General features: G+C 55.1%; 1 protein-coding gene across 2 annotated transcripts in view; it reads right to left on the bottom strand.

The window, feature by feature from the left end:
• The window catches only part of CTBP2 (C-terminal binding protein 2), a 39,611-nt gene that overhangs the window by 6,668 nt on the left and 5,536 nt on the right, over window positions 1–27,407 (bottom strand). For both annotated transcript variants that reach the window (XM_017858641.1, XM_017858642.1), the window contains exons 3-5: window positions 7,880–8,030; window positions 7,492–7,636; window positions 2,196–2,402 (exon numbers count right to left, since the gene is read on the bottom strand). In XM_017858641.1, coding sequence (XP_017714130.1) covers window positions 2,196–2,402; window positions 7,492–7,636; window positions 7,880–8,030 — 503 coding nt within the window. The remainder of the gene's footprint in view (window positions 1–2,195; window positions 2,403–7,491; window positions 7,637–7,879; window positions 8,031–27,407) is intronic.

Raw genomic sequence — 27,407 nt, 5'->3', positions numbered from 1 at the left:
AGCAAGGCACGAACCATCACGCCTGCCCTCATCAGTGTCACCCCTTGGAGCAGGCAGTACTGGACGGTGGCAGGGACGGAGTGAGAGATGGCTCTCTGACGCACTGGCAACATGAGACTGAGGACCCCAGCATGCAACTGCTGTTCCTGCAGCCTCCATCCCCATTCATGGTGTCTGTGCACGAACATGCTTCAATCAGCGGGGCTCACACTCTGCAGATCCAGGGCCTGGAAGGCCTATGGAACAGCAGCCCAGAGCACCAAGCCTAGATTTCAACCATGCCGACGGGGGCTGGGTGCTATTTCTTTGTTTTTGTTCCCCAAGTTCACAAACCCCTTGAACTTTATCCGAGATTTTCTGACGACCTAATGACTTAATCCTGCTACTGACTTAATCAAAACCCATTCCCTACAGAAGAGACCTACTGCCCCCACCACCCCACACCACCTTTTTAAAAGCACAGCTCCCACAGGCTACCTTTCCCTCAGTTTCTGTCCATGCCCCCAGCCCCAGGCTGCCCTCTCTTGGCAGCACCGCCCCACCCGCCTGCTGCACTGAGCCAGCTGGGCCTGGGGGACTCTTGCTCAGTGGAACCCGAGGTCAGCAAAAGCTCTTAGCCCAGGATGGCTGCGGCAGCAACAGTCCTGAAGGCTACAGAGACACCTGGAAAGGGAGCAAGGAGAGACCATGACAGTCCCTGTGCTGGGGAACCAGGGTGGTGGTAGCAGTGGTTAGTGTACCGTCTCAAGAAAACAGGGCGGTGGCTGGGGGCTGAACTGGCCTCCATACACCGAGAGGGTTTTTAAAGTTGAATGACAAGGGCAGAGTCACAGGAACAACCCCGGGAAGAAGTCCCGTGACAGCTGCAGTCAGAAGCCCCTGAAACAAGCACTTCCCCAGTGAGGCCCCACCGTGCACCCAGGGTACTCATGACCACATGGCCCCAGGCTCTGCAGCCTGGCCAGAGACCACCGAGGCCCCAAGGGGCTTCAGAGTATACGAAGATGGAGATGAAGCAGCATTTCCGAGCCATGAGGCCCAGTGGGGCCTGGACAGAGGGAGCCTGGTGTTCACACCACCTCTGCCTTTCCAACAAAGTCAAAACACGGTGGGTCCTTTGAAAGATCCCCAGCAGTGGGCACTTCAACTCAGACCCCAGGCGAGGCCAGACCCAGGAGATCGTGGCCTGTAGAGGGGACAGAAAGATGTACACTCCTGGAAGCGTCCAGCAACTTCGCTCTCGTTCAAGCAGCACCCCAGGTCCAGAGCAGGGCTCGTGGGGAGAGGAGCACGGGAGCTTCATCCTCGGAGGTGTGGAGCTCCAAGCAGAGGCTGAGCAGCAGCTGGGAGCTCCCAGAGGCCAGAACATGACTGGCCCCTTGTGCACATGTGCCTTCTTGGAGTCCCAAAAGGCAGATACCATGTATCCCACCAAGTATCTACTTACAGATTGAGAAACTGAGGCAAAAAGCTCAGGTAATTCCCACAAGGCCACAGAGCTGGTAAGTGGTGGTGTTGAGATTCAGTGGCAACGGGCTGAGGTCTCCTGGGTGTGGTGTGGACCCTGATGGTGAGCAGGGTGGGGACCTCCTCGAGCCCCCATGGAATCAGGCTGCTTACCATCACCTTCTCCTTGGCACCGGCCCCCCACCACCTTGCTAAAGACCCTCCTGGGGCCTCTCCCCACGTGTCTCCTTTTCCTGGCCCTCTCTCAGGAGAGCTTTCCAAGCTGACAGCCTGACTCTGCCACCCCAACCTGGCATTTGAAGGCCTTCAGGAGTGAGGCCATGCCCACAGTCCAGGTCTCCACTAAACCGCCAGCCCCTACTTGAGCCCCAAGCCTGGCTGCTTCTCCATGACACAGCTCCATACAGCCCCTGCCCTTCACCCCTGCCCAGGGAAATTTAGTGGGCACGGTGCCTTGCCTGCTGCTCCACAGCAGAGAATGCTATCCTGCCAGACACCGCAGACAGCAGAGGACACGCATTCTTCCAGAACCACCCCAGATCCTACCTCTGGGGCAAGTTCCCTGATGGGTGTTGACTCCGATCTCCTACCCCGTGCGACACAGGGAGGGGGCTGGCCCTGCCCTGGGGACTCCTCAAGAGCAGGCTGGGGTTGCCTTTCCCGAGGGGTCCCCACTATGCCAGCCCGCGTCGGAGGGGGCGGGGATGGATGCAGAGGGTGGCACGTACCAAAGCCGATGAGGCCCAGCGTCTCCCCACGGATGCGGGCCGCTCCCGAGGCCACCTCTCGGATCTGTTCCACGCTCTGAACCCGCGTGCCTTCCCGCAGTGCCTGGTACAGCCACGTGTTCCTCCGGTACAGATTGAGGATGTGGCAGATGGTAGAGTCTGCTGTCTCTTCCACGGCTGCCGACGGGATGTTGCACACAGCAATTCCTAAAAGCGACGAGGCCAAGGCCGGAGATGACAAAACCTCAAGATCAGTGGGGAAGCCCCAGGGCTCCCAGCCCGCCCTCCTGACACGGAGGATTGTTGGCACGGGGGGAGGCCCATCTTATCGTCTAGCAGACGCGGGGCTGGGCACGTGGGTGGCAGGCCCTCAGGCTCTGATGCTCGGGAGGCTCTAGGCCGAACGTCCGCCCCTCCCTCCCAAGGAGGACTTTTCCTCCAGGACGTGGCTTCCGAACAGCCCAATTCCTATGGCTGATCTCGGGCCCGACTGGCTTCCTCCCGGGCTTGTGCTGAGTCCCAGGAAAGGACCTGGAGTGGCAAGTTAGTGGGCCTAAGACCAGACTCCTCCAAATGGACCCCACTCAGGCTCAAACCCCTCAAGGGTCTTCCTCATAGAGCTGGCAGGGGTGACAAAGAATGGCTTTTGGTTTTAAGGTATGCTAACAGTTTGATGCAAAAAACATACGTCTTAAACATACTTGTTCCACCCCCACATGGATGCATGGACTGGCCCTGGGATGGAACTGATGACCGAAGCGTGTGCACAGTCATCCTGTGGCCCTGTGTTCAGCACCCTGCTCTGGTGGGAAGAACTAGACCAGATAGGATGCCCTCCCTGCCCCGGGGAGCAGCCTTCAGGGCCAAGCGTGGCTTGGGGTAAGCCCTCTGGCCCCGTCCGAGCTGCAGAGACCAGGGTCAAGTATCTCCCAGCACGAGGCAACTGTGGCATGGAGAGTTAACCCAAGTCATAGGCAGAAAGGGCCCGACATTTACCCTCCACAGCCAGGGGGTGTCTGGGGAAGAATGAATGAATGCCATACAACAGGGGTGCAAGGAGGCAGAGGGCCAGGCTGGAAACGGCCCCTCCCTACCACCCAACAAGTGGAGAACCAGATGCCTACTTGCAGCAGAGACCAGAGGGGCCAAGCCAGGGGTGGGGCCCCAGGGGGTGGGCTCAGCAGCCAGCCTGTGGCTGGCTCCCAGTTGAGCTCTCTGAGGAGGGGTGTGGTTATTTGGGCACCATGTCAGCCCAGGTGAAAAGGTTCCCACCTAATCTGAGGTGTGGGACCCCCTAGGAGAGTGCCTTTCCCAACAAGGGTTGTCCAAGGCACCGGGACAGGGCCACCTTTAAGCCAACCCACGATTCCTCTATCTTAAGTCCTGAAGATTGGAGTGGGGACAGCGATCACCAAGGCAGCTTCTTGGCCTCTACTGGACAGGAAACAAGAGCAGTGGGCGCCGCAAACCCACTTTCTAGACAGCTGCATGGCTGTCTCCCCAAGAGGGCCACCCCTAGGTCTAGGGTCTTGAGAGTGACCCCTTCAGCAGGACACACAGCTCAGAGAAGGTGAAGCCACCGTGAGCAGGTCATCCACCCACCCAATGTGGCCACTGAGGGCTCCTCCGGGCCACAGACACCTGCCAAGGGAACAGTGTGGTTGACTGTGACTGAGGCCGACCAACTTTCCCACGAGCTGGATGCCAGGAATCTTGCAGGAAACGGGCCTCGTTCATTTGAAATAGCTCAGCAGAGAAGCTGGGGCTTGATCACATGCCATGTTATTATTAGAGTCAGATAGACTGAGGCCGATGCCAGAGTTGAAGAAAATCTTTGGCGGTTGGGACAATTTGCATTCCTTGGGCAGGCTAAAGCCCAGCAGGGAGGCCCCGCAGCAGAATCACCCTCAAGGACATTGGCTCCGTGCTGCCGCTGGGGCTTGGCCATGCTGCCTGGCGTGAGCAGCAGCAGCTCCTCCTAGAAGATGGGCTGATGCCGGCTGAGAGACCCCGCAAGGCCACCTGTGTAAAGGCCCACGGGTGGGTGGGGCACAAAAAGGGAGGCTGAGGCAGGACATCCGGTCAGTCTTCTCACGGAACTTGGACATTCAGCTCCTCAGTTCCAGTGCTCACCACAGTGCAGAGTCCCAGGACGGGGAGAGGGTGCAGGAGGAAGAGCTGCAGCCACTGCCTGGGATGGAAGAACCTTCCCACCCCCACTGCTGCAGCGCCTCTGCCAGGAACCTCCATAACCTCACCGCCCTCTCGGAGGGAGTGTCTTAGCTGTCCTAAACGCTCTGTGGATGCAGCCTCCCTTCTGGTTGAGTCAAGCTGCAGCAGCCACACGATGCCACACGATGGGTGTGCCACACTTTGAGTGCCACACGATGGGCGGCTCTGATACTCACAGGCTGGGCCTCCCAGTGTACATGGAGCCTGAAACACGGTACCAGAGAGGCAAGCTGCTTTGCTCCCATGGTCAGTGCCATGGTGTTTTAATCCCTTCAGGACTGCCACTAGCACGGGAACCAGATCAACCAGCTTGCTGGAGGTGGCGGGGGTGGGGAGGGGTGTAGGGCCTCTCGAGGTCTTCCCCTCGTGTCTTCCGTGTCTTCCTGGCTCGTGGGAAGAAGTGTAGGTGAGCAGCTTCCTCAAGTGCTGACTCTCGCCCGTCATTCCAGGGCTGATGGCTCAGAACCTTGCGATCCCAGAAGGCTTCACCAGAGGCCTCGTGTGCTGCCTCGTCCAACATGGAGGGCCCTGTTTTCTGGGCCTGCCAGGGACTCCCTTTCACATCAGGAAGAGGGCCTGCCTGCAGCCACCTGCCGCTCCCAGCCCTCAGCACAAAAGGCCCACTGACCGCATGATGTGGGCAATGCATTCGGAGACAAAGGACGTCTGGACAGAGGCTCATTTTCCACCTCCAGAGTCTACATTTGAAAAGTGCCCTTCAAGAGGGCCCCACAGATGTCTTCCAAGCGACCTTATCAGATGGCTTATCAGATGGGACCAGGATCAATGAAAATCCACCACTCACAGCCCTTCCACATCTTCCAAAACCGCAGTCCCTGGTCCTGGTCGTCTTCTGTGGGTCTCAGAACTCAGGGAACACAACCTCCCATCTCGGCCCTCCTGGGCCCCCTGTCATTGAGGCCTTTCTGGCCCCACTGCCTGTGTGGGGCCCTTCTAGAAATGGAGAAATAGGAAGTTCAGTTCCACAGGCAAGGACCTCCCCTCTCTCCCTGGAAAGCAGCTGCTGGTCCAGCCGAGGAAGGTGAGGGTCAGCACCCATGTGGGCCTGGGAGCTGGGAGGTGAGGGGCAGACGTGCTGGAGAAGCAAGAGGTGTGCGGGGAAAGGATTTGAGAGCCCCTGGCACATGAAGCTGTATTCTTCTCTGCTGTTCAAACTTGGGATTTCAGCTCTACCAAGAGCACAAAGGACATTTGTTTTCAAACAAAAATATCCTTGTTTGTGCCAGGGAAAGATGGAAAATTGTAGTTGATATTAAACACGCTTTTGAAGACTCACATCTTCCGGAGTGTCTTGGTTCCAACGGAGGGGCTCGGAAGGACGCCACGGCTGGTAGCAAGCGAGGGGCGTGGGGACGGCGAGGGGTGGATGTGGGAACCTGCTGCTTCCAGGACCCTAAGGGGTCTGGATCTCAGTGACCCTCTCTCCTTCCCTGGCCTTTTGCTCTGGGATTTGCCCCTGGGGCAGCCCCACCCCACTGCGTCCCGACCCCTGTGAGTACATGGGCAGCTCCACCACTCGCCCGGCTCCCCAGCCCTGCTCCTGACACCAAGACCCACCCAGTGCTTCTGGTACTCGGGTGCTGCCCCAAATGGCAGTGAGGGACTCAGCTAGATTCTGACCCCAGGCTAGGGTTGTGGAGAGAAAGCTGGAGCCCATGGGGGTGGCCTCCCTGAAAACGTGGCCGGTGGTGCCCGAGGGCAGGATTCAGATGTATGTTGTGCTCTACTCAGAGACGATCTGACACCCAGCCCGTCCCGGAAGCACCGGGGCCCACTGGGGCCTCAGCCGATGGGACAGAGGTGGGGAAATAGCACTCAGGCTATTCCTGGAGCACAGGAAGGGCTGTTCCGAGGCCAGGCTGCTGTCTGGACCACTGTGCCTGGGTTCCGAGTGGTTCAGAAGTATCCCTTAGCAGCCTCATGAATTTGGGGCACCTGAGCACTCATGAGGCAGAGTACAGCTCCCACTCCAAAGTGCAGGGGTGGCCGGGCACGGTGGCTCAAGCCTGTAATCCCAGCACTTTGGGAGGCCGAGGCGGGCGGATCACGAGGTCAGGAGATCGAGACCATCCTGGCTAACACGGTGAAACCCCGTCTCTACTAAAAAATACAAAAAACTAGCCGGGCAAGGTGGCGGGCGCCTGTAGTCCCAGCTACTCGGAGGCTGAGGCAGGAGAATGGCGTAAACCCGGGAGGCGGAGCTTGCAGTGAGCTGAGATCCGGCCACTGCACTCCAGCCCGGGCGACAGAGCGAGACTCCGTCTCAAAAAAAAACATAAACAAAACAAAACAAAGTGCAGGGGTAGCATGTTCCAAACACAGACCAAGCACAGCACCCACCTGGCCCTCTCCCGAGGACGCTCGATGACAGTGGTCTGCTCCTCATGCCTCTGCACTCAGCCCTCATGGGCTCACACCGGGCGCTGGGCAGAGGCCCCTCAACACAGCCCCAGCGCCTGTGGCAAGGGGTGCAATGAGCAGCTCTGAAGCCCCAACTCCGGGATCGCGCCTGTGCCTCTGCTTTTCTTTGGAAGCCTCTGTCATCAGCTGTGTTGGGCAGGGGGGTCTACCTTTCTTTGGTGCCGACCTGGGTCAGATGCTGCTAGGGCTGCGCTCCCAGAGCGGGAGGCCCAGGTTCCTGTGTGGACAGGGGTCTGGAGCTGTGTACCCAGCTGGGGTAGTTTAGGGGATGCACCCAGCAAGGGTGGTTTAGGGGACATGTGGCCAGTCGCATTCTCCCCTCTGGAGGTGGCGCTGGGTGTTTCCAGATGGAGCCAGCAGCAGCTCGGTGTTGCCCCGAGGGCAGAGATGCATCATCACAGCCCAGCAGACCCCACACAGCAGCCAGCAGGGACAATCCTACCCGCGCCATGTGAAGGCAGGGCCGGCAAGGTGCTCCACAGCCCGCCCTGCAGGCAGCCACCTTGCTACAGCCAGAAACGGCTGCTCCGTGTCCCAGTTCCAGCTGCTTCTCCAAGCCCACCCACGCAGAGCCCACGGAGCTCCGGACAACTCCAGGCAGCCAGTGCAGCCTCGCACTCACCGAGCTCGCCGGCAGCCTTGATGTCCACGTTGTCGTAGCCACTGCCTATCCGCACGATCACTCTCAGGGCCTTGAACTTTTCCAGGTCCTCCCTGGTGAGGGTGATGGTGTGGTACATCATGGCACCCACGGCTTCGTTTAGAACCTGCGTGGGAACAGAGCACAGGGTCGGAGCCCCACCCCGGGCAGCCCACGGGCACCCCTTGGCCTGGTCTCCTGGCCCTAGTGCCCTTGAACCCGAGGCAGGGGAGTTCAGTAGGAAAGCAGGGAACAGGGGTTTTGGGGCCTGTCGGTGACTCGGGGTGACCTAATGGGGGGATGCTGGGGAGGGCCGGGGAGGAAACTGCCCAAGGTCAGTGCAGCCCCTGGCCGGGCAGGGCGGGCCCACCTTCTCGTGGATTTCCTGTGTGGACTGCGCGTCACAGAAGGCCACAGTGGCCAGGTCCTTCAGGATGGGCATCTCCACAGTGCAGTCGCGGCCGTCCAGCAGCGCCACCAGGGGCGGGGTGCAGGGGCCGTTCATGATCTGGGGCGGATACCTGCAAAGAGGGAAGCGACGAGCACAGTGGGTGGGTGCTGGAGGGGCAGCTCCCCACTCATCACTGCGGGCAGGGCTTGGGCAAGCGAGGGCGGCGGAGCAGCGAGGGCCCCACCTCCACCTGCATCACCTCCCGGCGAGCCACTGTCACGAAGAGGGGCCCCCATCCCCACTTCCGATCCACTTGCGGCTCTGGTTGGAAATGCACACGGCTGCTTCCCTGCCAGCAGACCATAGTCCCAAGAGCCTCAGGACCATGGGGCCCCGAGGCCAGCACAGGAGAGTCCAGCACAAGATGGGCCCCCACGCCATGTGCCTCCCCGCCTGCACCGGCACCAGCTGCCCTCGCACAACGTGACAGGGGATAAGGCGTTCCTGGAGAGGCCCTGCACAAACAAGTGCCCTGGGCAGGCTCCTCCAGCCCCTCTCACCTGCGGTAGGTGGGAAGAGATGGTGAGTCTGGGGCAGGGAAGGTATTGCCTGAGGGCAGGACGCCTCTGGGGGCTCAGGAAAGCAAACTTCTCAGAGGACCACACAGCAAGCAGCTCTCTAGACAGGCCAGAGCCATCATATTAACCCCGACAGACTTCCTGGTGCTGCCAACAAGGTGAAGGGATAGCTGTGAGGGCAGAGGGGCAGGGGCGACCCCAGGAAGGGCCCCAGTGGTCCTTCCCACACGTCCAAGTCCAAGTTCTCTAGCAACTTCATCTGGACCAGCAAGGCCACATCTAGATGTTCAGCAGAGTGGTGGAAGGCCTTCACCTGCCACGCCACAGATGCACACGCTTGCGCCCCGTGCACATACAGGGCAGACACCCTGCAGGGCCCTCCCAGGACGCAGCGAGACCCCCAGGCCCCAGGGCCTCTTTTCTCTCGCTATTCTGTGCAGCAAACCCAGCCGGCTCTGAAGACCTCAGAGACAGAGAAGTAGCATTTTCTCCAAGAAAAACTGCCCCCTTCAAATCCATCCTTGGATTTTGTAGGTCCTCCTGACCATCTGGCCAAACCTCAAAATCTTCACGACCCACACCCTGGATACAAGAGAATGGCCATCTGAGTTCCAGAGGTGCAATCCGCCGAGATGCCAGGAAGGGGCAATGTCTCTTTTCTTGTCAAATTAGAACTCTTTAACCTCAGATGAAAGCTCTGGGGCTCATCAAGCTTCCAGATCAGCCCTGACGGCCGCCTTACATCCCCGTCCCCTCCCTCCCTCCGAGGCGGGACGGTTCAGGCCGTTGCTCCAGGCTGGGCCCAGCCTGGTGACCCACCATGGGTAACCCAACCAGGAAGGTGCGACCTTCCCGGAATTGCTGGCCTTTGGCCACAAGGCCGCAGGCTCAGGCTCCCACAAACAAAAGCAGGAGTCTTCCACAAAGGCCAGCTTCATCTGTGTGGCTGCCACCTTCCAGCCCTAACCTCCTCAAGGGCTCTTGGTAGTTCCCAAGCTGGCCACTTGGTGGGGACGGTGATCGGGACCCCAGCCATGGGGGGCTCCTGCTGGACCACCAAGGCTCATATTCAGTTAGCCACACACTCTAGTAAGGAGCCGAGGAAGAAAATCCCCCTCCACTGGAGCCTACGTCCTGTTAAGACTATACACGGTGCTGGGGAGGGACGGCCCAGGGCACCCGCAACTGGGCCTTGGGACAATCGTCTCTTTGAACACAAGGTACAAAAAAGGCTTTTGTCTCAGCCTCAGAAGAATGGGCTGGGGAGCCAGGGCCACAGCCAGCCCTGCATGGCCCCAAGCTGTGTGCAGTTCTCCTGCCACCCCTGGCTGGGAGAAATCGTAGCCCCTCTCAGCCCTGAGCTGTAGCCGCACCCGACGCTCAGACACCAAGGGTGCACGTGCACCCAGTCACTCCTGCTGCTGCCCCAATGCCCAGGTCCCCCCAAACNGGGGGGCTCCTGCTGGACCACCAAGGCTCATATTCAGTTAGCCACACACTCTAGTAAGGAGCCGAGGAAGAAAATCCCCCTCCACTGGAGCCTACGTCCTGTTAAGACTATACACGGTGCTGGGGAGGGACGGCCCAGGGCACCCGCAACTGGGCCTTGGGACAATCGTCTCTTTGAACACAAGGTACAAAAAAGGCTTTTGTCTCAGCCTCAGAAGAATGGGCTGGGGGAGCCAGGGCCACAGCCAGCCCTGCATGGCCCCCAAGCTGTGTGCAGTTCTCCTGCCACCCCTGGCTGGGAGAAATCGTAGCCCCTCTCAGCCCTGAGCTGTAGCCGCACCCGACGCTCAGACACCAAGGGTGCACGTGCACCCAGTCACTCCTGCTGCTGCCCCAATGCCCAGGTCCCCCCAAACGGGGTGTCCGCATGAATCTGCACCAGGAAAACAGGGCAGGGCAGGGGGAAAATACGGCAGGGATGAGGGTCAACACCCCCATGTCCTCGCCAGCCCACGACCCGTATGGGTGGAGAGAAAGTATGCAGCAGAAAGCTGGACACCCCCTCAGCTCATCCGCGAGGTCCACAACAGCACCATCACCCAACGAGGAACCCAACACACATGGCTCCCACCTGGGTTCCTCTCTTCTGCTAAGAAAATGGTGCAACTGCCAAATTCCAAAAGATTCTTTCTCTTTCAGTAGACTCCTCCGGCCCCCTACTTGAGGTCTGAGGGCACAATCCTGTGGGGCCGGGCAGTCCCGGCCTCATCCCCCAGGCTGTCGCCCCTGCAGGGTGAGGAACACCCCAACTTCACGTTCAGGGGTGCTGGCAGGATGGTTACTGGAGACAGTGCCTGATTATAAGAAATCCAAGCTGTCCACTAAACAGGAGCCACACAGGAACACCACGCTGGGCGCAAGGTGGGAATCCAGAGCCGCCGATGCGTCTGGGGAGCCTGAGAGACCATTGTCACAAGATGTCCATCCACAGCATCATCAGTGCATGGATCCGTTACCAGGGTAACAAACTCCAGGTTGCCTAGCGATCGGCTCCCTCCCCGACACGCGTTGCCTTTCTCGTTGGTGAAGCCCACCCTTTACCCTCCCTGATGGCTGGGCACGAAGAGCATGGCTGAGGATGGCCCAAGAGACCTGTCCAAGGTTTGAGGCTCAAATCCTGGCAGGAGGTCCTTCATGGCAAGGTGGGAAAAGAGAAAAGCAAATGGGTTCCCATGCTGGGAAAAGATGCCGGGCACAACGGCCAGAGGTGGGGGGTTGGGAGTGGGTGAGATGCTCGCGTGTCCTGCATGAGGTGCAGGGATATGGAGGCCACAGGAAACTCCCAGCCCTGAGCATGAGAGCTTAGCTGGGACAGTGCCAAGGTTTGCTCTAGAAAGGAAAGCACCATCTCCCATGTGCTCCTTCAGTCCCAGAAGGAAACTGTCCACCTACACACCAGAGAATTTGGACTTACATTCAAGCCCCTGCATGGCAGTCACTGCCCCTACAGGCTTGCCTTGCCGGAGCCTGGGGCAGAGGTTCCTGGAAGATCTCATATGGAAGATCTCATATGGAGAGATGAAGTTTAAACAGATCCCCCATCTTATCTCACACAGGATTCCTGACACCTGTTTCAGGCTTCTGAGAATTTGAGCAAGTTTTTAACATATTAGGATGTAACTGACACATAGAGTAAGATTCACATACATTAAGATGGAACATGACCCTTTTAGGTATGTGGGGTCCCCAGGCCCAGTGGGGTGGGAGGATTGGGAATTTGAGAGGAGAAAGCCCAAGGCACAGTATGTAACGAGGGCTTCCTGAAAACTGGGCTTTAGGATAAAAAGCCAAGGCTTCCAGTTGCTATGCCCAGCTGAAGGCCTTTTCCATGCAGACAGACCACAAGGCTGACAGGAGTCCTACAGCGCTGCTGTTCCTCCCACTCCACAGCCCAGGAATCAGAGCTCAGGGTGGCCCCGTACCATGGTGCGCGACCACAAGGTATGAGGAAACACTTGGGGACGAGGTTCACAGGGCCCTGGTGCCCTCTATGTGCTATTCTTCCTTTCTACCATCTCCCACCAGTAAACCTGCCTTGTCTATTTCAGGACAATTCCAGCTGCAACTGGACACATCAGGGAAACGACATCAGTGCCTTCCTGTTGCCAGCCTGCCCACATTAACTGTGTAAAGCACAAAGCCCTACTGGCTCCCCTGGTATCAATTACTATCTGGTTTCAGGCTTGCGTGTGCACCAGTGTGGCCCCGCCCCGCCCCTCCATCCGGGATGCGCTGTGCACCAGCTCGAGGCCAGTACTGACGCCCATCTCTGGGCCTGGGATTGCTCAGAGCTGCAGCTGCAATAAATAATTGTGAAATGAGAGATGCTCAGTCAAAAACAAAGACAACACCAGGCCAAGTTGCTGGAGTTTTGTGAACAGTAACCAGACACCTGGGAAAAGCCAAGTCCGCAGGTCTCACAGATCCTAAGTCAGGGAGATCTCAGGGAGGATGCCGGAAGGATTCAGAGCTGGAAAACACTACATTTCATTGTGGGGAGCTGCTGCTTTCTTGGATACAGGCGGACAGGCCTGGAGTTGACCTCCTGGCTCAGTACCATGCAAGGCAAATGGGATGTTCTCCTGAGCAGTCACCAAGGAGGACTGATCCTGCCACAGAAAGCTGCCTGCAGTGTTTCTGAGACCCATTTTCCAGTCTTTCTAGACATTGTGTGAGCTAAGCCGACATCCTTTCAACAGAAATTCTCATTATTTAAAAATGATCTAAATGGGTTTCTGTTGCTTGAAGCTCAAGACAAACTACCCCAAGGGAAAGGTTTTGTTGCTTTCAGGATTTTAGGCTTCCACCCAAAGCAAAGCAGCTGCAATGATCATTTCTGACATAGGAGGCAAAGGATGGCTCTGGCTTTTTTTTTTTCTTTTCTTTTCTTTTTTTTGAGACAGAGTTTCACTCTTGTTGCCCAGGCTGGAGTGCAGTGGCACGATCTCCGCTCACTGCAACCTCTGCCTACCAGGTTCAAGTGATTCTCCTACCTTAGCCTCCCAAGTAGCTGAGACTACAGGCACGTGCCACCGTGCCTGGGTAATTTTGTGTTTTTAGTAGAGACAGGGTTTAACCATGTTGGCCAGGCTGGCTTCAAACCCCTGACCTCAGGTGATCCATCCGCCTTGGTCTCCCAAAATGCTGGGATTACAGGCAATGAGCCACTGTGCCTGGCCGGCTCTGGCCTCTTTTTCACAACTCACTAGATTTTATGGAAGTTTCCTGATACTGCAGCAGTCTCAAGACACCAGTGCCAGACTGGCTGGGAGCTCAAGGTGGCAACTCCCGTTCCTGACAGGGGCTGTGGCTGCCCAAGGACAGGCGCTGGCCACATACGCAGGGTTGCCCCATGAAACCCCTGCAGGTTGCAATCTTAGGGCTGACAGAAGCCGTCACATTCATGAGAAGAACCACTGCTCAGAGTCACAGCAGTGGCCTTGCAGGAGGGAGCCTCTGTGGAATGAAGCTAGTTGCTGGAATTTGCCAAGTGCCGTCACCAGCTGCCCTAACACAGATAACTGTAAAAAGTACCTGGATCCTTCCACAGACGGGAGATCCAGGCAGGCCTTCCAAAGATCGCGACAGAAGGCGTCATTCAGGGTGCTGCAAGCAGCTCCCAGCTGTAAAAAGTAAAGGTTCCTCTTCAAAGACTTTCCTCCTCGTCTAATTAGGAGGAATAAATAGTAACTTCTCTTAGAGGCAAAATGTATTCAAAGACCTGTGCTGACATTCTCAAATATCTGCTAGCCGTGGTAAGGAAATCAATGTACTGTGTGTTCTTAGCTCCCACAATTTAGCCTAAATATTTGCCCTGGCATGCTTATACCGGTCCAAGCAAGCATTAGGTCATACCCTGTTCCTCTTCCTTATTTAAAAGCTTTTTTTTTTACCTTTCTCAACATTCCACAAGTTACTTCCTCCTTCCTTTGTTCCCCTCTACCTTTGCCTCTTTTAAAAAGTTCTAAGTTGCTAGCCAATCAGGACAAATACAGCATGTGAGGTCCCGTTCCAGCCAATGGAAACCGGACACAGCCATAGGGTGGACGCGTCAGGTCATAAATGACCCTGTCTCCTTTGTTCGGTGTACTCTCGTGGTAAAACTGCTGGCAATTGTACCCTTTCTGCAGGAAGTAAAAATGGCCTTACTAAATAAATTAAATTTATGTTCAAGTGCTATTTCTTTATGGCACCGAGGAACAAACATTTCAAACAGAGCCAAGCGATTCAAGGCTTCATCAGCCCCTATAACCTGCAGTGGCCTGGGAGGCAGGAGAGCCTAGCAGCCGGTGTGGTTCCCGGCCTCATGCACAATGATCCAGGTAGAAAGAGGAGACAAAACCACACTAAACCCCAGAGGCCGGGGTGGGACAGGGAGGGACCCAACAGGGCTGTACCTGAGGCCCTGCCTGCCTCCAAGGAAGCCCCACTTAATATCCCACCAATCCTACCACCCTCAGAAAAGCTTTCTCTTAAATGCAGCCTGTTCCCCAACTAAATGGCCGCTTTCTGCAATCCAGCATGACCTGATCCTCACTGGCTAAGCTCAGCAGACCTGATTGCTAGAAAGCCAGGCACAGAATCAGAACTAAGGTCTGCTAAGAGTATTATTTCAGAGGCTTGGGTTTCTACAATATTAAACTGAAAATTGTGACAGGGCCAAGCTGGGGGCCAGACGCTGACGCTGGGACATACGCAAGTGCCTCTCAGACACTTGGCATTAAACTTGTAAACACGGCTGCCTCAATGGGTCTACAGGCCAGCCCAGCACACAGGGCTGTGGGGCTCTGAGTAGGGGAAGGCGGTCTGTGGGAGCCTCGTGTTGTCAAGGTAAGAGATGCTTCCCTTGCTTTGTAAACATGTTTAACCACGTTATAAAAGCTGTTCTAAACCGTCAGACGTGGGATCTAAACAACAACAAATGTTCTGCAGTTGGCTGATCTGGAATGTGAGCAAGCCACGGTGACTCCCCTCCTTGTGCCCCAGCAGCCGGGAAGGTGCCCGCCCCCAGGGCAGCTGCAGAGAAGACTGTGGGAAACAGGCATCTCCCCTCTGCCTTGCACAAGAAGGACCACAGGTGCAGGTTGCTGATGAGCCGTGGCTCCAGGAGCAGCTTCAAGGCATGATTTGGAAGAAAATCTGTGTTGCTAAGAGTGGCACTATTTTAAGGTTAAAAAAAAAGAAAAAAAAAAAAAAGAAAAAAAAAGAAAGAAAGCAACTGCTATTGGAAATCTCAGCTTTGTTTCTACGTTGTTATCTGCTTTTTCATTTGGCAAATGGGCTTTCTCTCTGCGTTGTTTCTGGGAAGCCGTCCCAATGCTGCGTCCACTTCCTTGCCCAGCTTCCCAGAGGCTGCAATTTCATTTTACAGTCTCAGTCATGTATAGGTAGTATGTGCTTCCCTAGAAAGGAGAACCCAATCCTCAAGTTTTAAGTGTCACCTGACACCCCCACCAGATTGCCCGGCTCATGTGCACACACCTCCTCCCACCATGCAATGCAAATACGCAACACTTATCTCTCTTTCTGCATTCATGGCAGACATCACTAATCGATCCCCACATTCTTCCTGAAGCCAGGACCTCAGCCCTGGAGTGGCATCACACACACCAAGCTGTTAAAGACCTGGCCCAGCTGAAGATGATTTAACTCAACCTTGGACAAGGACTAGCCTGAACCAGGCACTGGAAGACAAAGTGAGGAGAGAATGAGAGAGCAGCGTGGTATAAAGTGAGTGCCGGGGAATTTAAAGAATGAAGTATACCTTCTAAAGTTAGAAACTGGTGATGGCTGTGCCGTCACTGTGTACATCCATAGCAGCTATAGGGAGGGATTATCCATATTTTCTCCAGTGAGGTACAACCGGGTAGGAAAAAGCTCGCAATCTGCTGCATATTCAGCCAGCGCACTCCTCACACTGAGAACACCAGGATCTTAGTCTTCTAAAGTTGGGCTCTTACTTGCCAACAATTTAAAAGGGTTTATGGCAAAGGGTTCATGTGAATTATCCCTCAAGTTCCCCCTGCCTTTCTGTAAGGAGGAAAACACTGAGTGTTGGGAAATCCAGCTTCACCAGGGCCTCTGAGCACCCTGGGGCTGTGCTGTATAGGGTGCCCCACAGCAAGTGGGCTCCCCAGAAGGCTGGATGTGCCCCGTGGGGAACCTAGCTTTAAACTCTTCCTTGGCTTCTGAGTTTGGCATTCTCTGCAAAGTCAGCTGGAGGTTTGGTGAAGAAATGGCCACAGGAACACCTTGATAAATAGATTTGCTTCTTAAATAAAACATGTATCTGAATGAGTCACAATGTGACATGTGAGAGGCTCGCAGGTAATCTCCCTTGTAGCTCAGGTGACAGCTGGACACAGAGCTGGCGAGGCAGGAGGCTCCAGGTACCCCTGTCTTTATCCAGCCAGGCAGGTGCAGTCTGCTGCTCCCCAGAGCCTGGGCCACGTTCTCTGGCCCCCAAAAGCTTTCTGGGTGATCATGTGAATAACCGGGAGTATGTGTGGTATCTTCCACGGTTGGAAAGAGATGTCTAGAACCACACCATCAAGTTCAGGAAAAAACACAAAATACAAACCCCCTGAAAATAAAGCTCGTCTGCAACCCTAGAAAGACAAGCACGTGCAGTCACTTCAACAGGTTCCTCAGAGCCCCCGGGAAAGCTGCAGCCCGCACCCTGCAGCGTCGGCGCCATGCTGAACAGAGGAGCACGGGGCCCTGAACACAGGAAAGTGACAGGTATTTTCTCGTTTTGTAACACAGCTTAAAAGAAAAAAACCAAGTTAGGTGCTTGAAAGTGTTTTTAGGCACTGGTAGCTTTTTGGAAGCCCAGACACTGTCCTGTTGGCTGACGCTGGTGTTGAGTGTTCGGGCTCCGTCACCTTCACCTATCCCCGGGAGCAGCTCATGTTCTGGGGTGAATCTTTGCCCTGAGGAAGCAGGTGCCATCCACCCGGGGCAGATCCAACAACCCCACCCAGCCCGTGTGAATGCAGACACTGCTGACTCACTGGGCCTGAAAGATCCGTAAAGGGACATCACCAAAAACGGTGCCTTAGAAGGCATTCCCACAGCGAAGCAGCCAAGGACGCGAGGCTCTGCTTCTATTTTTGGTGAGATGCGCTACGTGTGCGAGATTTCCCCAGTGTCCCAGCCTCACATGGGTGGTCCTTGGGCTCCAGGAGGGAGGACAGGATGTGGGGATAGAAGCCGGAGCAACAGCCAAGCCGGAGGAGCAAGGAGTGAGGATTCTGGCTTCCCACTGGGTGAGGCTCTGCAACATACCCTCCTGCTTCCCAACACGGGGACGGTCCCTGCAGGGACGGGCAGTCAGGATCTTACGCACAGGATGGGGACACTCTCAGCCACCACTCTGGAGGGGAACACACATCATCTGAGTCCCCTTTCCAAAAAACAGTTCCGGTGGAATCTTCCAGGACTACTTGTTCTCTTCCTGCCGGCACGCCAAGGTCAGATGTGCCCCTGGGTCAGACTCCCCCACCTGCCTGTGCCTCTGCACACCCCACTCATGTGGCTGCTCCTCCAAGCCTCTGTGGAAGAGATGAGCCTCAGGGCATCGCCAAAGACTAAAAATTGTTTTTTTTCCTTTGAGATGGAGTCTCACTCTATTGCCCAGGCTGGAGTGCAGTGGCGCGATCTCGGCTCACTGCAACCTCGGCCTCCTGGGCTCAAGTGATTCTCCTGCCTCAGCCTCCCAGACAGGGTTTCACCATGTTGACCAGGCAGGTCTCAAACTCCTGAACTCAGGTGGTCCGCATGCCTCGGCCTCCCAAAGTGCTGGGATTACAGGCACAAGCCACTGCGCCCGGCCAAAAGACTAAATTGTAAGAAGCGCAAACCTTTCAAGGACAAAAAGCGGCTCCCATGTGACCACCTGTTCACCCTGGTGAACTCACTCGTCAAAGCCAGGACTGGCTGGTCCACCTAACTCACTCCTGCCTGGGAGCTGCCCACCTCACCTCTCCAAGCTGCCGGCCAGCAGCAAAGAATGCTATGACTATGACGAGGGCTGTGAGGTCAGCGATGGGCCTTCTGTCCCAAGGGTGGCAGCTGCCAGCATGTGGTTCCAGCCCACTGCTCTTGAACGATGAGATTCTCAATTCAAGGGCCCAAGCTCCGAGTTGTGAGGTGGTCTGGAGCCTGTTGGAAAGACCACCGAGAATGCCCACCGTCTGCTCCGTCTCAACTGTAATGAAAACCGGCTGCCTGTAGCCAAGGGGCCGCCTGGGACACCCCCACTTCACATACCCCGTGTGGGCAGGTGCATTCTGTGCCACAGCAGTTAGACACACACCAGACTTTCCCAGGATGTGCCTGGAAGCTGGAGAAATACCTGGAAATGCCTGAAGTTGTAAAATACAAGTCTGGAGCCTGGTGCCTGGCCCACTGCCGTCAGCCTCTTTTCCTTAATTGGTTTTCAATACTTTATTGCAGCAATAAAATCACCTATGCACCCAAGAAGGCAAACACACAAGGAGTCGAATTTCAGGTAATAAAGGGATGGTAAACAGTCAGCTCTTTATGCCATACGCTGGGCATCATGACCATGGAACAGAGCCTGTCCCATTTAGAAAGATGGTCACGGTCACTTCTGTTGCACCTTCCAGACAACCCTGTGCCATAGAGGCTGCCATTTCCCCAGCAGGTAATGGAGACTGAGAGGTGGAGGGAACTTGCCCAGGGTCACACAGCGAGTAAGGGATGGAGTCAGGACTCAAACTCAGGTCTGACACCAGAGATCAAGCATGCCACCCCAGGGCCCACCGCAGTGCAAACCACCTGTTGGATTGGTTCAACTCAACAAACTCTGGACACCGGATAGACAGACAGCATCAGGCCTGGCCCTCGGACACAGGCCCTCGGACACAGACAGGTGATCTTGCCTCAGCAGGCTGAGGTAGGTCTTAAAGTTCTCTCTTTTACTGCGGGAATGTGATTGTTCGATCTATCAACCAGGCACACAAAATCAAGAACCAAGGGCCTGCGGCTCTTCACATGAGGCATGCGCTGTTTCCCCCCGGGTGTCTCTCTGGATCTTGCAGCCTAAAAGAGGCATCATTGTGGTGACTATCAGAACTGCGGAGAACAGAAGGACGCATTCAAGCAAGTCCGAGACGCCATAGGATAGCAACTTGTGTGTGCTGGCCCCACTCCCCAAGCCGGATGCAGGGACACATGGTCCTTCTCACAGCGTCCTACTGCCCCAGCAGGCATTCATGGCCCTGGTGATAAGAAACCTTGTCCTAACCTGGACAACATAGTGAAATCCCATCTCTACAAAATTTACTGGGCGTGGTACCACATGCCTGTAGTCCCAGCTACTTGGGAGGCTGAGGCAGGAGGATCCCTTGAGCCCAGGAGTTCAAGGCTGCAGTGAGCTGTGAGTGTGTGACTGCACTCCAGCCTGGGTGACAGAGTGAGACTTGGCTCTAAAAAATTAATTGAAAAACCAAACACCTGATCCAAGAAATGGATCTATGTCAACTTGGCCCTTAACACTGGCCTCTAAGAGGGTTAATGCGAGATTCAATGCACACGAGGGTGACCTTCCTTACAGGAAGCAACCTCTTGGGTGGCCTCCCTGGCAAGTGGCCCAAAAGCTCTGTGCCTCAAATGCCTGACCCCGTGGGCCTCTGGCCAGGCAGGGCTTGCCGAGACGGGAACACCAGGCCTCCAGAAAGCACTGACTTGGAAGGAAGCCCTTCCCCTAAAGTCTCGAGAAGAATGAGCTTGGGGAGCTGAATTTCACCCAGTTCTGAGTCATGGTGCCCAAGACCAGTGACCATGGCTGCTCAGAATCCAGGCTCTCTCCCTGAGCCACCAGCAGCCGCTTTGGCCGGTAGGGACACCCTTCTGTCCTTTTCAGTAGTAACTGGAGAGAAGGGCCAATCATCAGATCTCACCCCAAGAGAATAAAACCAAGAAAAGTGAGCGTTCGTCAACCCAAGCTCCCCATACCAGGCAGTTTTCCTAGAAGATACTCTGCGGCATGGAGGGTGTTTACCAGCTACCATATATCTGTTTCCCTGGGTAGAGAAAAACAAATGTGCTCCACATCCCTCGACAGACGGTCTGAGTGACCAGAGCCCGAGGTAGCTTCGTAGAGCAGTGCGGGGAAACCTCCGTGGTCAATCCCGCTGTGATTGTTCGGAGACTCCCTTCCCAGGCAGCGGATTCATGGTGCTAGACAACCAGCCAGCGAGGTGAGAAACCCTGCTTGCCAGGAAGTGACCAACACAAAAGAAAAAAGTACTCATCCCTGCCCAAGCAAGGCCATTAGCTTCTCTTCAAGTCCTGCATTATCCCCAGAAGAGCCATGGCCCAGATGGAAAAGAAGCATTGCTGGTTTTCTTATCAGTGCAAAAATCAGTGGCAACCCCACAGGCCACAAGCAGGAAACGCGACGTCTGTTCTGGAAACGGAGCCTTTGCTGTGCAGTCCCTGGTGTGGCCTGGCCATCCTCCCCTGCCCTGCTGGGGCCACAGCCGGGCTCCCAGGGCTCCCCAAAGCACTTCCAAGAAGGTGTCTTGCCCGCCCGCTGCGTGGGTACTGCTGGTGGAGGTGTTGGGTGAACAGTTCTCAAGTTCTAAAAATGTGCCCCTGACAACAACAGAAGGGGATGTTTGAGAAAAATAAGAGAAAATAGAGATGAGAAAAGAACGAATGGTTGCCAAAGGAATCTAGCAGAGAGGCCAGTTGCTGCACACTCCCTCACCGGCCGCACTCAAGGCTGGGTGCTGGGCTGGTGGCGTGTCCAGTGTGCGCACACACGAGGCTGGGTGAGATTCTGCAGAAATCTAAAAAGGCCACAGGCAACCCAGAGATGGCACGGGATGGCCCAGCCTGACTTCTCACTGTGTGGAAGTTTGACAGCGTCTACTGTGCGCTGGGTACCAGGTTCCCTGCACCTCACAAAAGGGCTCTAAGCACCACCCGGGGTGACAGGGGGAAATGGACGGTCAGAGTGCAGCGAGGTCGGGTCCCGATCAGGCTGAGGAAGGCCATGAGGCCGCGCCCGCCCTTCCCAGTGCCCCAAGGGACTTTCCCTCCAAGGTACAGAAGTAGCAGCAACCAGGAGGGCAAATGCCTTGGATGTTCCATAAACCCACAGCAAGCCGAGCGCCACTGCCAAGTTCCAGGGGTCACCATCAAGTCCTGCCCGAGGGGACGGCTGCCTGTGAGTGCCGGGACCAGGAGCCCTCTGGATGGCTGCCCCGGCCGCTGGCTTGTCCCTCGGAATCAGATGGACCAATTCCACCAGTGCCCTAGAGAAATGAACAACACGTCCTCTGGCAAAAGGACCCTGAGTAGCCTGTAGCCTGGCAGTGCCAGTCTTAATTTTCTCACCATGTTTCCCAGGCTGAATGTCCACAAAAGGAAAATAACATCCTCCTCCTTAGCTATGGCAGCCAAGGCTGAGACGGGAGAGGGAGAAGCCTCCCGCTCGCAGCATGCTCTTGTTTTGCGAGTGGTCCTAAAACCCAAGAGGAAAGAGATCAGCAAGGACTGCTGTCCGGCAGGCCAGGGCCAAGAGCCCTGTGCCCAGGCCCAGCTCACAGCCAGGAAGTGAACATTCTCAGCACAACAGCTGGCTGGACGCCGCCTCCATTCTTCTTTCTTCTCTTTTTCTTAAAATCTAATAACTTCTACAGCACCCCAGGCTCAGAGCCCAGTTTACAGGAAAACACTAGAACCCATCACAAAGGCATATTTATTCCTTCATATAAAAAGCATCTAATAGGCAAATCCCCAGTGGGGAAATGTGTTGGGTTGAGAGGTCAGAGGTCAGCTCTAAGCACTGTGGATGGAAGGGGAATGGACTGGCCTGCGCTGGGCGGTTGGTGCCAACATTCAGCTCCGCAGGCAGAGCTTCCTTCCCTGAATGCAATCCCTTAATGAGGCTGGGTCAGAAGAGGAGGTGGGAACCCCGAGGGAAGTCAGCGCCAAACAACAGCTGACTGCACCAGCCAAGTGCAAGAAGAGCTCAGCAGCTTCAACTAGAATGAGGCCCTGGTGAAATTCGAAGGTGACACGCAGGAGGCTGTTGACAGGCAGCGGAGGAAGGTGCTGAGGAGCAGGGAGGTAATGCCAGAAAGAAACTGCAAACTAGCGCTGATGCCGCTTCTTTGGAGAGGCAATAAAGGCAGGAGAAACTCACCTCTGCTTCTGAGCAACGGGTTCATCGGTCCCATCTTACACGGTGTGATTCTTCTACATGATCAGTTTCCCTCTTTCTTTGGTTGCTAGGAAGCTCAGAGCAGAATTCCCATCTATCCTTGTGTACAGGACTGCAGGGGATGCTGTGGCCCCACCACCCTCCCTCACCTTTTCCTATATTTACTTTTCCATTTATTAAAACTTTACCCTTGTGTGTGTTACAGCCGTTCCCAATAGCTAGCTTAAATCCTCTTAGGTCCAAAGAACATTTTACATTCCATTTAATCACACAGAAGAATGGCGTTTGCTCTTCACCGGGAGAATTAATTCCCTGAACTCTCCCAGGCAGCAGCATGATCCAGGGGAAGGAGTTTGGCCCCGCAGTCAGAGCAGCTCGGATGCAGGTGTGGTCTTGAGGGCAGCAGCTGGAGCCAGGCAAGCACCAGCAGGTGCGCGTGGAGCCAGCTGGGGACCCTGAGCTTGCCATGCACACAGCTCCAGTGTGATGCGGTTCTCAGAGCCCTGGGGGGCAGGTGGGGTGGGCACCATCACCTCAATGTTACCCATGGGAAGCGAGCCTTAGAGCCTATCATGACTCTTGCTCCAGAGCCTATCATGACTCTTGCTCCAGAGCCCAGCCACTTTGTCCTGTTTCCTCTTGCTGACACAGACCTTGGCTTCCAGCTTGGACTGGCGACTCCTCCCCAAGTGTATACCACTGTTGACTTCCCCTTGCTGTGGTAAAGCACTGTGCCTGGAGATCATCATGGCATGGGCCACATCCTGCTGTAGGACTCAGGGTAGGGGGTGAACCTCTCTGTGCCTGTCAGAGGAAGAACGTCCCGAGTTTTCCTGGGATTTCAGATGGGGGATCATCCTTGTCAAATGTTCCACAATAGGCCAGGTGCAGTGGCTCATGCCTGTAATCCCAACACTTTGGGAAGCTGAGGTGGGGGAATCACCTGAGGTTAGGAGTTTGAGACCAGCCTGGCCAACATGGAGAAATCCCATCTCTACTAATATAAAAATCAACCGGGTGTGGTTGTGGGCACCTGTGGTCTCAGCTACTCGGGAGGCTGAGGTTGCAGTAAGCCGAGATTGCTCCACTGTACTCTAGCCTGGGTGACAGAGCAAGACTGTCTTTAAAAAAAAAAAAAAAAAAAAAAGGTTCTACAATAGTGACAAATCCTAGTATTTACTGAACTCAGTCAGGGCCCTAGATTCTCTCAAGGCTGGTTTCCCCTACCTTGGCCCTGGCAAAGGGGCAAGAGGCACATTCCATGGGCCACCTGGGTAGGTGCACCCCACCAGTCCTGAGGAGGCACCATGTTCATATCTAGCTGGTATTGCAGACACGCTCCCCGCCAACCCCACTGGTACCCCACACAACTGTATTTGGAGACCAGGAATCAGGGTTCCTACTCTTGCCCCTTCTGGTGAAAAACACCCAGGGTACTAACTCAGCCACAGTCTTCTCCCTCAAATGGTCACACAGCTGCCCCATGTACCAATGACATTTGCAAACCCTCCTGGGATGAGTTCTCCACAGCTCTCAGGAGAACATGTCCCAAGGGGCCGCTCACCCTCTCAGTGGGGACAGGTGTTTCTAGGTTGGATTTTTTGCTCTCCTAACAATTTGGCAAAAGTTGTTTTATTTACATGCTGAAAGCTGCTGTTGGGCTAAATTTAACTACAGTGTACCTTCCTGTTCCTTCAGCAGTTCCTCCCTCCCACTGGAGGGGGCAAGAAAAGTGAACGGAGGCTAGTTTTTTTTATCCTTTATGTAAAAAACAACTAGAGAGCCCTTTGTTGAAGCCAGCCTCAGAGTGGGGAACACACACCTGACAACAGCACGTTTAATTACATTAGTTTCTACATCGCTAACATGGGCTAATTAGTTATGGATTAAAAAAAAAAAAAAAAAAAAAAACCTCTCCCACATATGAGCAAGGAATCTGTGAAAAAGCTTTAGAATTCTTGCTTCATATGCTCTTAGGGATAAATACATTTGTGCCAAACACCTGAAAAGCTTTCCTGTTAATATATGTTGACTTTCTCACTTAAAAAAATACATCTCTCTTCCTTAGAATATTAATTACCAAATGTAAGAAGTCTGGCGTGAAGCTCTACTTTTGCTCTACCCAGTCCAGCTCTCCACAGCTCAGCTTCTGCAAAGCACAAAGCAAACACTGGGACAACTGGCTGAATGGGACCCCTACCTCACACCATACGCAGAACTTGACTCAAAGTAGATCAAGACCTCAATGTCAGAGCTAAAACTGTAACATTCCTGGAGGAAAACGTAAGAGTGTATCTTCATGACCCTCCATTAAGCAATGGTTTCTTAGATGTGACACCAATGGCATAAGCAAAGTAAATACATAAGACTCCAAATTAAAACTTCCATGCTTCAAGGACACTATCAAGAAATTGGAAAAAATAACCACAGAACAGGGGAGAAATATTTCCAAACTGTGTGCCTGACACCAAAAAGCCTGGGCCCCATGACCCAGGAATTCTGACCCTCAACTCAAGCACTGAGGTTGATAGAGCTGAAATGTGACTTGTGGAGCCCCAGGATGGACACCAGATACTCAAGAGCAAAGGCCACATTTGAAAGTAGAGTTACAGCAGAATAGCGTAGGGGCACGTTGGTTCTTTTTATGGCCAGGTGAAAATGGGGCCACTCACCCGGTCTGTGGAATCTGCTCAGGTACTTATGCCCTTGGCTCTGCAAACCATCCAGGAAAATATGAACTGTACCTCAGCCAAGATCAACAGCTTTTAAAGATTCAGAGGAGCAATAATCCCTGGAGGGGTTTAGGAGGCCCTGAGCTTGGCAATGCACAGAGCTCCAGGTGTGATGTGGTTCTCAGAGCACTCAGTGGGGGCTGGGGGGATGGTGTGGGGACAGCACAGTCACACAAAACTATTATCTAGTAACTGAAGCTATGACCCCATGACCTGCTTCCTAGAAAACAGAGGGTCCCCTGATCAAGACCTCCCTACTCCACGTGGAACTGTTTTCTAAACCAGGAAGATGGAACGACCCTGTAGACATGAGGAGGCCAGTCAACGCGGGCCCTGGGGAGACAGACAGAAGAGGGTCTGGTGACTGGAATGCGGGCAGAGCTGGCCACGGTCCCAGCAGCAGTCTTGGCTGACACGGTCTGCCATGAAAACATGGGTCAATTCCTTTAAACTAACAGCAAGCGCCAGCCTCACGCACCACCTGCTCTGAGTCCCGCACCATGCCCGGCAGAAATCGTTTGTTGGCCTCTTCCCCCTCGGAGCCCTCCAGATGCGGCCAGGAGCCCGGCCTGTTAGGCAGAAGGCCTGAGACTTGCAACCCCAGTCAGCTGACGCCAGGCACCCACGTTACTCTCTGGCCAGACTCCTGGTCCAATCACCCACATACCAGTGTGGAGGACGTCTGTGCTGTCGAGGGGGACACACTCTATGCAATGTGGGCTTGTAGAAAATGCCCAGATACCCACTTTTGAAAAAAGACCCACTAAGCTTTAACAAGACAGAGACCTAGGACAGCAGCCTTTGCACCAAACTGAGGACCACAGCGGGGCTGTCTAGTTGTTCGGGCGTGGTTCACCCCATGTCCTCCATGGACAGAATGAAATCCACACCCAAGGGGTCAGAGGAAGTGCTGTGAAGGAGGCAGAGATGGGGGATAAGTTTGGTCCCTGAGACCCCAAGGACCTCAGCAGTCCTGTGTGAGAAGAGGCCAAGGGTCAACCACAACAAGAAAAGCACCATTCCCCGCTGAGGCCAGGCAGCTCCAACCTCAACATGCAAGCACTCTCTTCCTTCTCTGCTCACTGCTCTCCCAGAAGCACAGGAAGCAGGTTCAAGACCTACCCCCTTTGACAGACATAGAAATAGAAGCACAGAGAATTCAACACACTTGCCCAAACACAAAGCAGGCAGCACTCCTCCGGGACATGCATTCAACTACTTTATGCTCCTGGGCTGAAATCATATTCCTGGGGTCCACAGCACGTCCAGGAGCCTGAAAGGGGACCAAGAAACCCAGTCTCAGCCTAGCAGAATGAGCTCCATGAACAAAGGGCGAGGCCAGGTTCAGGCACTCACAGAGTTCAGTCTGGTAAGGGGGGCACGCCAAGATGCGAATACTTCAGGGCAGCAACGGGAGGGAGGGACGATCACTGATGCTCTGCAAAGATGGCAGAGGGTGATCTGGCAAGGTCACAAGAAGGGCTGGGAGTCTCAGGAGGTCAGGCATCAGCCACAACCAGGGCCTCAGAGGCACAGAGGCCAGTAGCAGGTGACTTGCCCAGGGGCACCCTGAATGCAGAGAACACCGGGCCATGAAACCCAATGACTGATCAAGTACAGAAGCCAAATGGAAGACCCGCAGAGCTCACTGATGTCGGGTGTATTCACTGTTTTGCTAGAAAAGGCTGAGCTGTCAGCACCTGGGAACCGTTCAGCTCCTCTTGGATTTGGAAGGGAGGCCGTGCCGAGGTTCTGGCTCTACCAGGCTGGGGTAGCGGCAGAATCCTGGCTATGTGGCTCCATAATGTTGTAATGTTTTGACTATGCAGGTATAGATTACTTTGCAAGAAAAGAAATGCCATAGGGAGTCTCAAAACACCAGTCAGGCTCTTAGCTGCCCTTGCACATGACAGCTCACGCACACACTTCCATCTGCCCCACGCCAGCCTGGGCGGTGTCCTCTCCCCTGGCCCCAGTCTGGCTGTGGTGCTGAGCTCCGCCCTCCTCCTGCATCCCTGCCGGTGCACACACATACGCTGTAGGGATGCTCTTCCAAGCACAGGAGTGGCCGGCAGCCCTGGAGCTCCAGGTGCTCCACAGGCCCCATCCTGGTCCCTGCTATTCATAGTCACAGTAACTGTCCTTTTATGAATTGCCCTTCCTGGCCCCCAGACCAAAAAGCACCTGAACACAAGCCTTGGGTCTTGCCCACCTGGGAGCCCCAAACATCCGGTCACAGGCCTGGCACATAGCAGGGGAGAGGTCAATGAGGAAGGATGGAGGGAAGGAGGGAAGGAGGGAAGGAGGGAAGGAGGGAAGGAGGGAAGGAGGGAAGGAGGGAAGGAAGGAAGGAAGGAAGGGTCAAAGGAAGGAAGGAAGGAAGGAAGGAAGGAAGGAAGGAGGGAAGGAGGGAAGGAGGGAAGGAGGGAAGGAGGGAAGGAGGGAAGGAGGGAAGGAGGGAAGGAGGGAAGGAGGGAAGGAGGGAAGGA

This window comes from Rhinopithecus bieti, unplaced genomic scaffold (genome assembly GCF_001698545.2).
Source record: "Rhinopithecus bieti isolate Rb0 unplaced genomic scaffold, ASM169854v2 scaffold_42745, whole genome shotgun sequence".
Lineage (NCBI taxonomy): Eukaryota > Metazoa > Chordata > Mammalia > Primates > Cercopithecidae > Rhinopithecus > Rhinopithecus bieti.
Note: the sequence above shows the minus strand (reverse complement) of the source record. Positions and strands in the feature narration are given on the sequence as shown.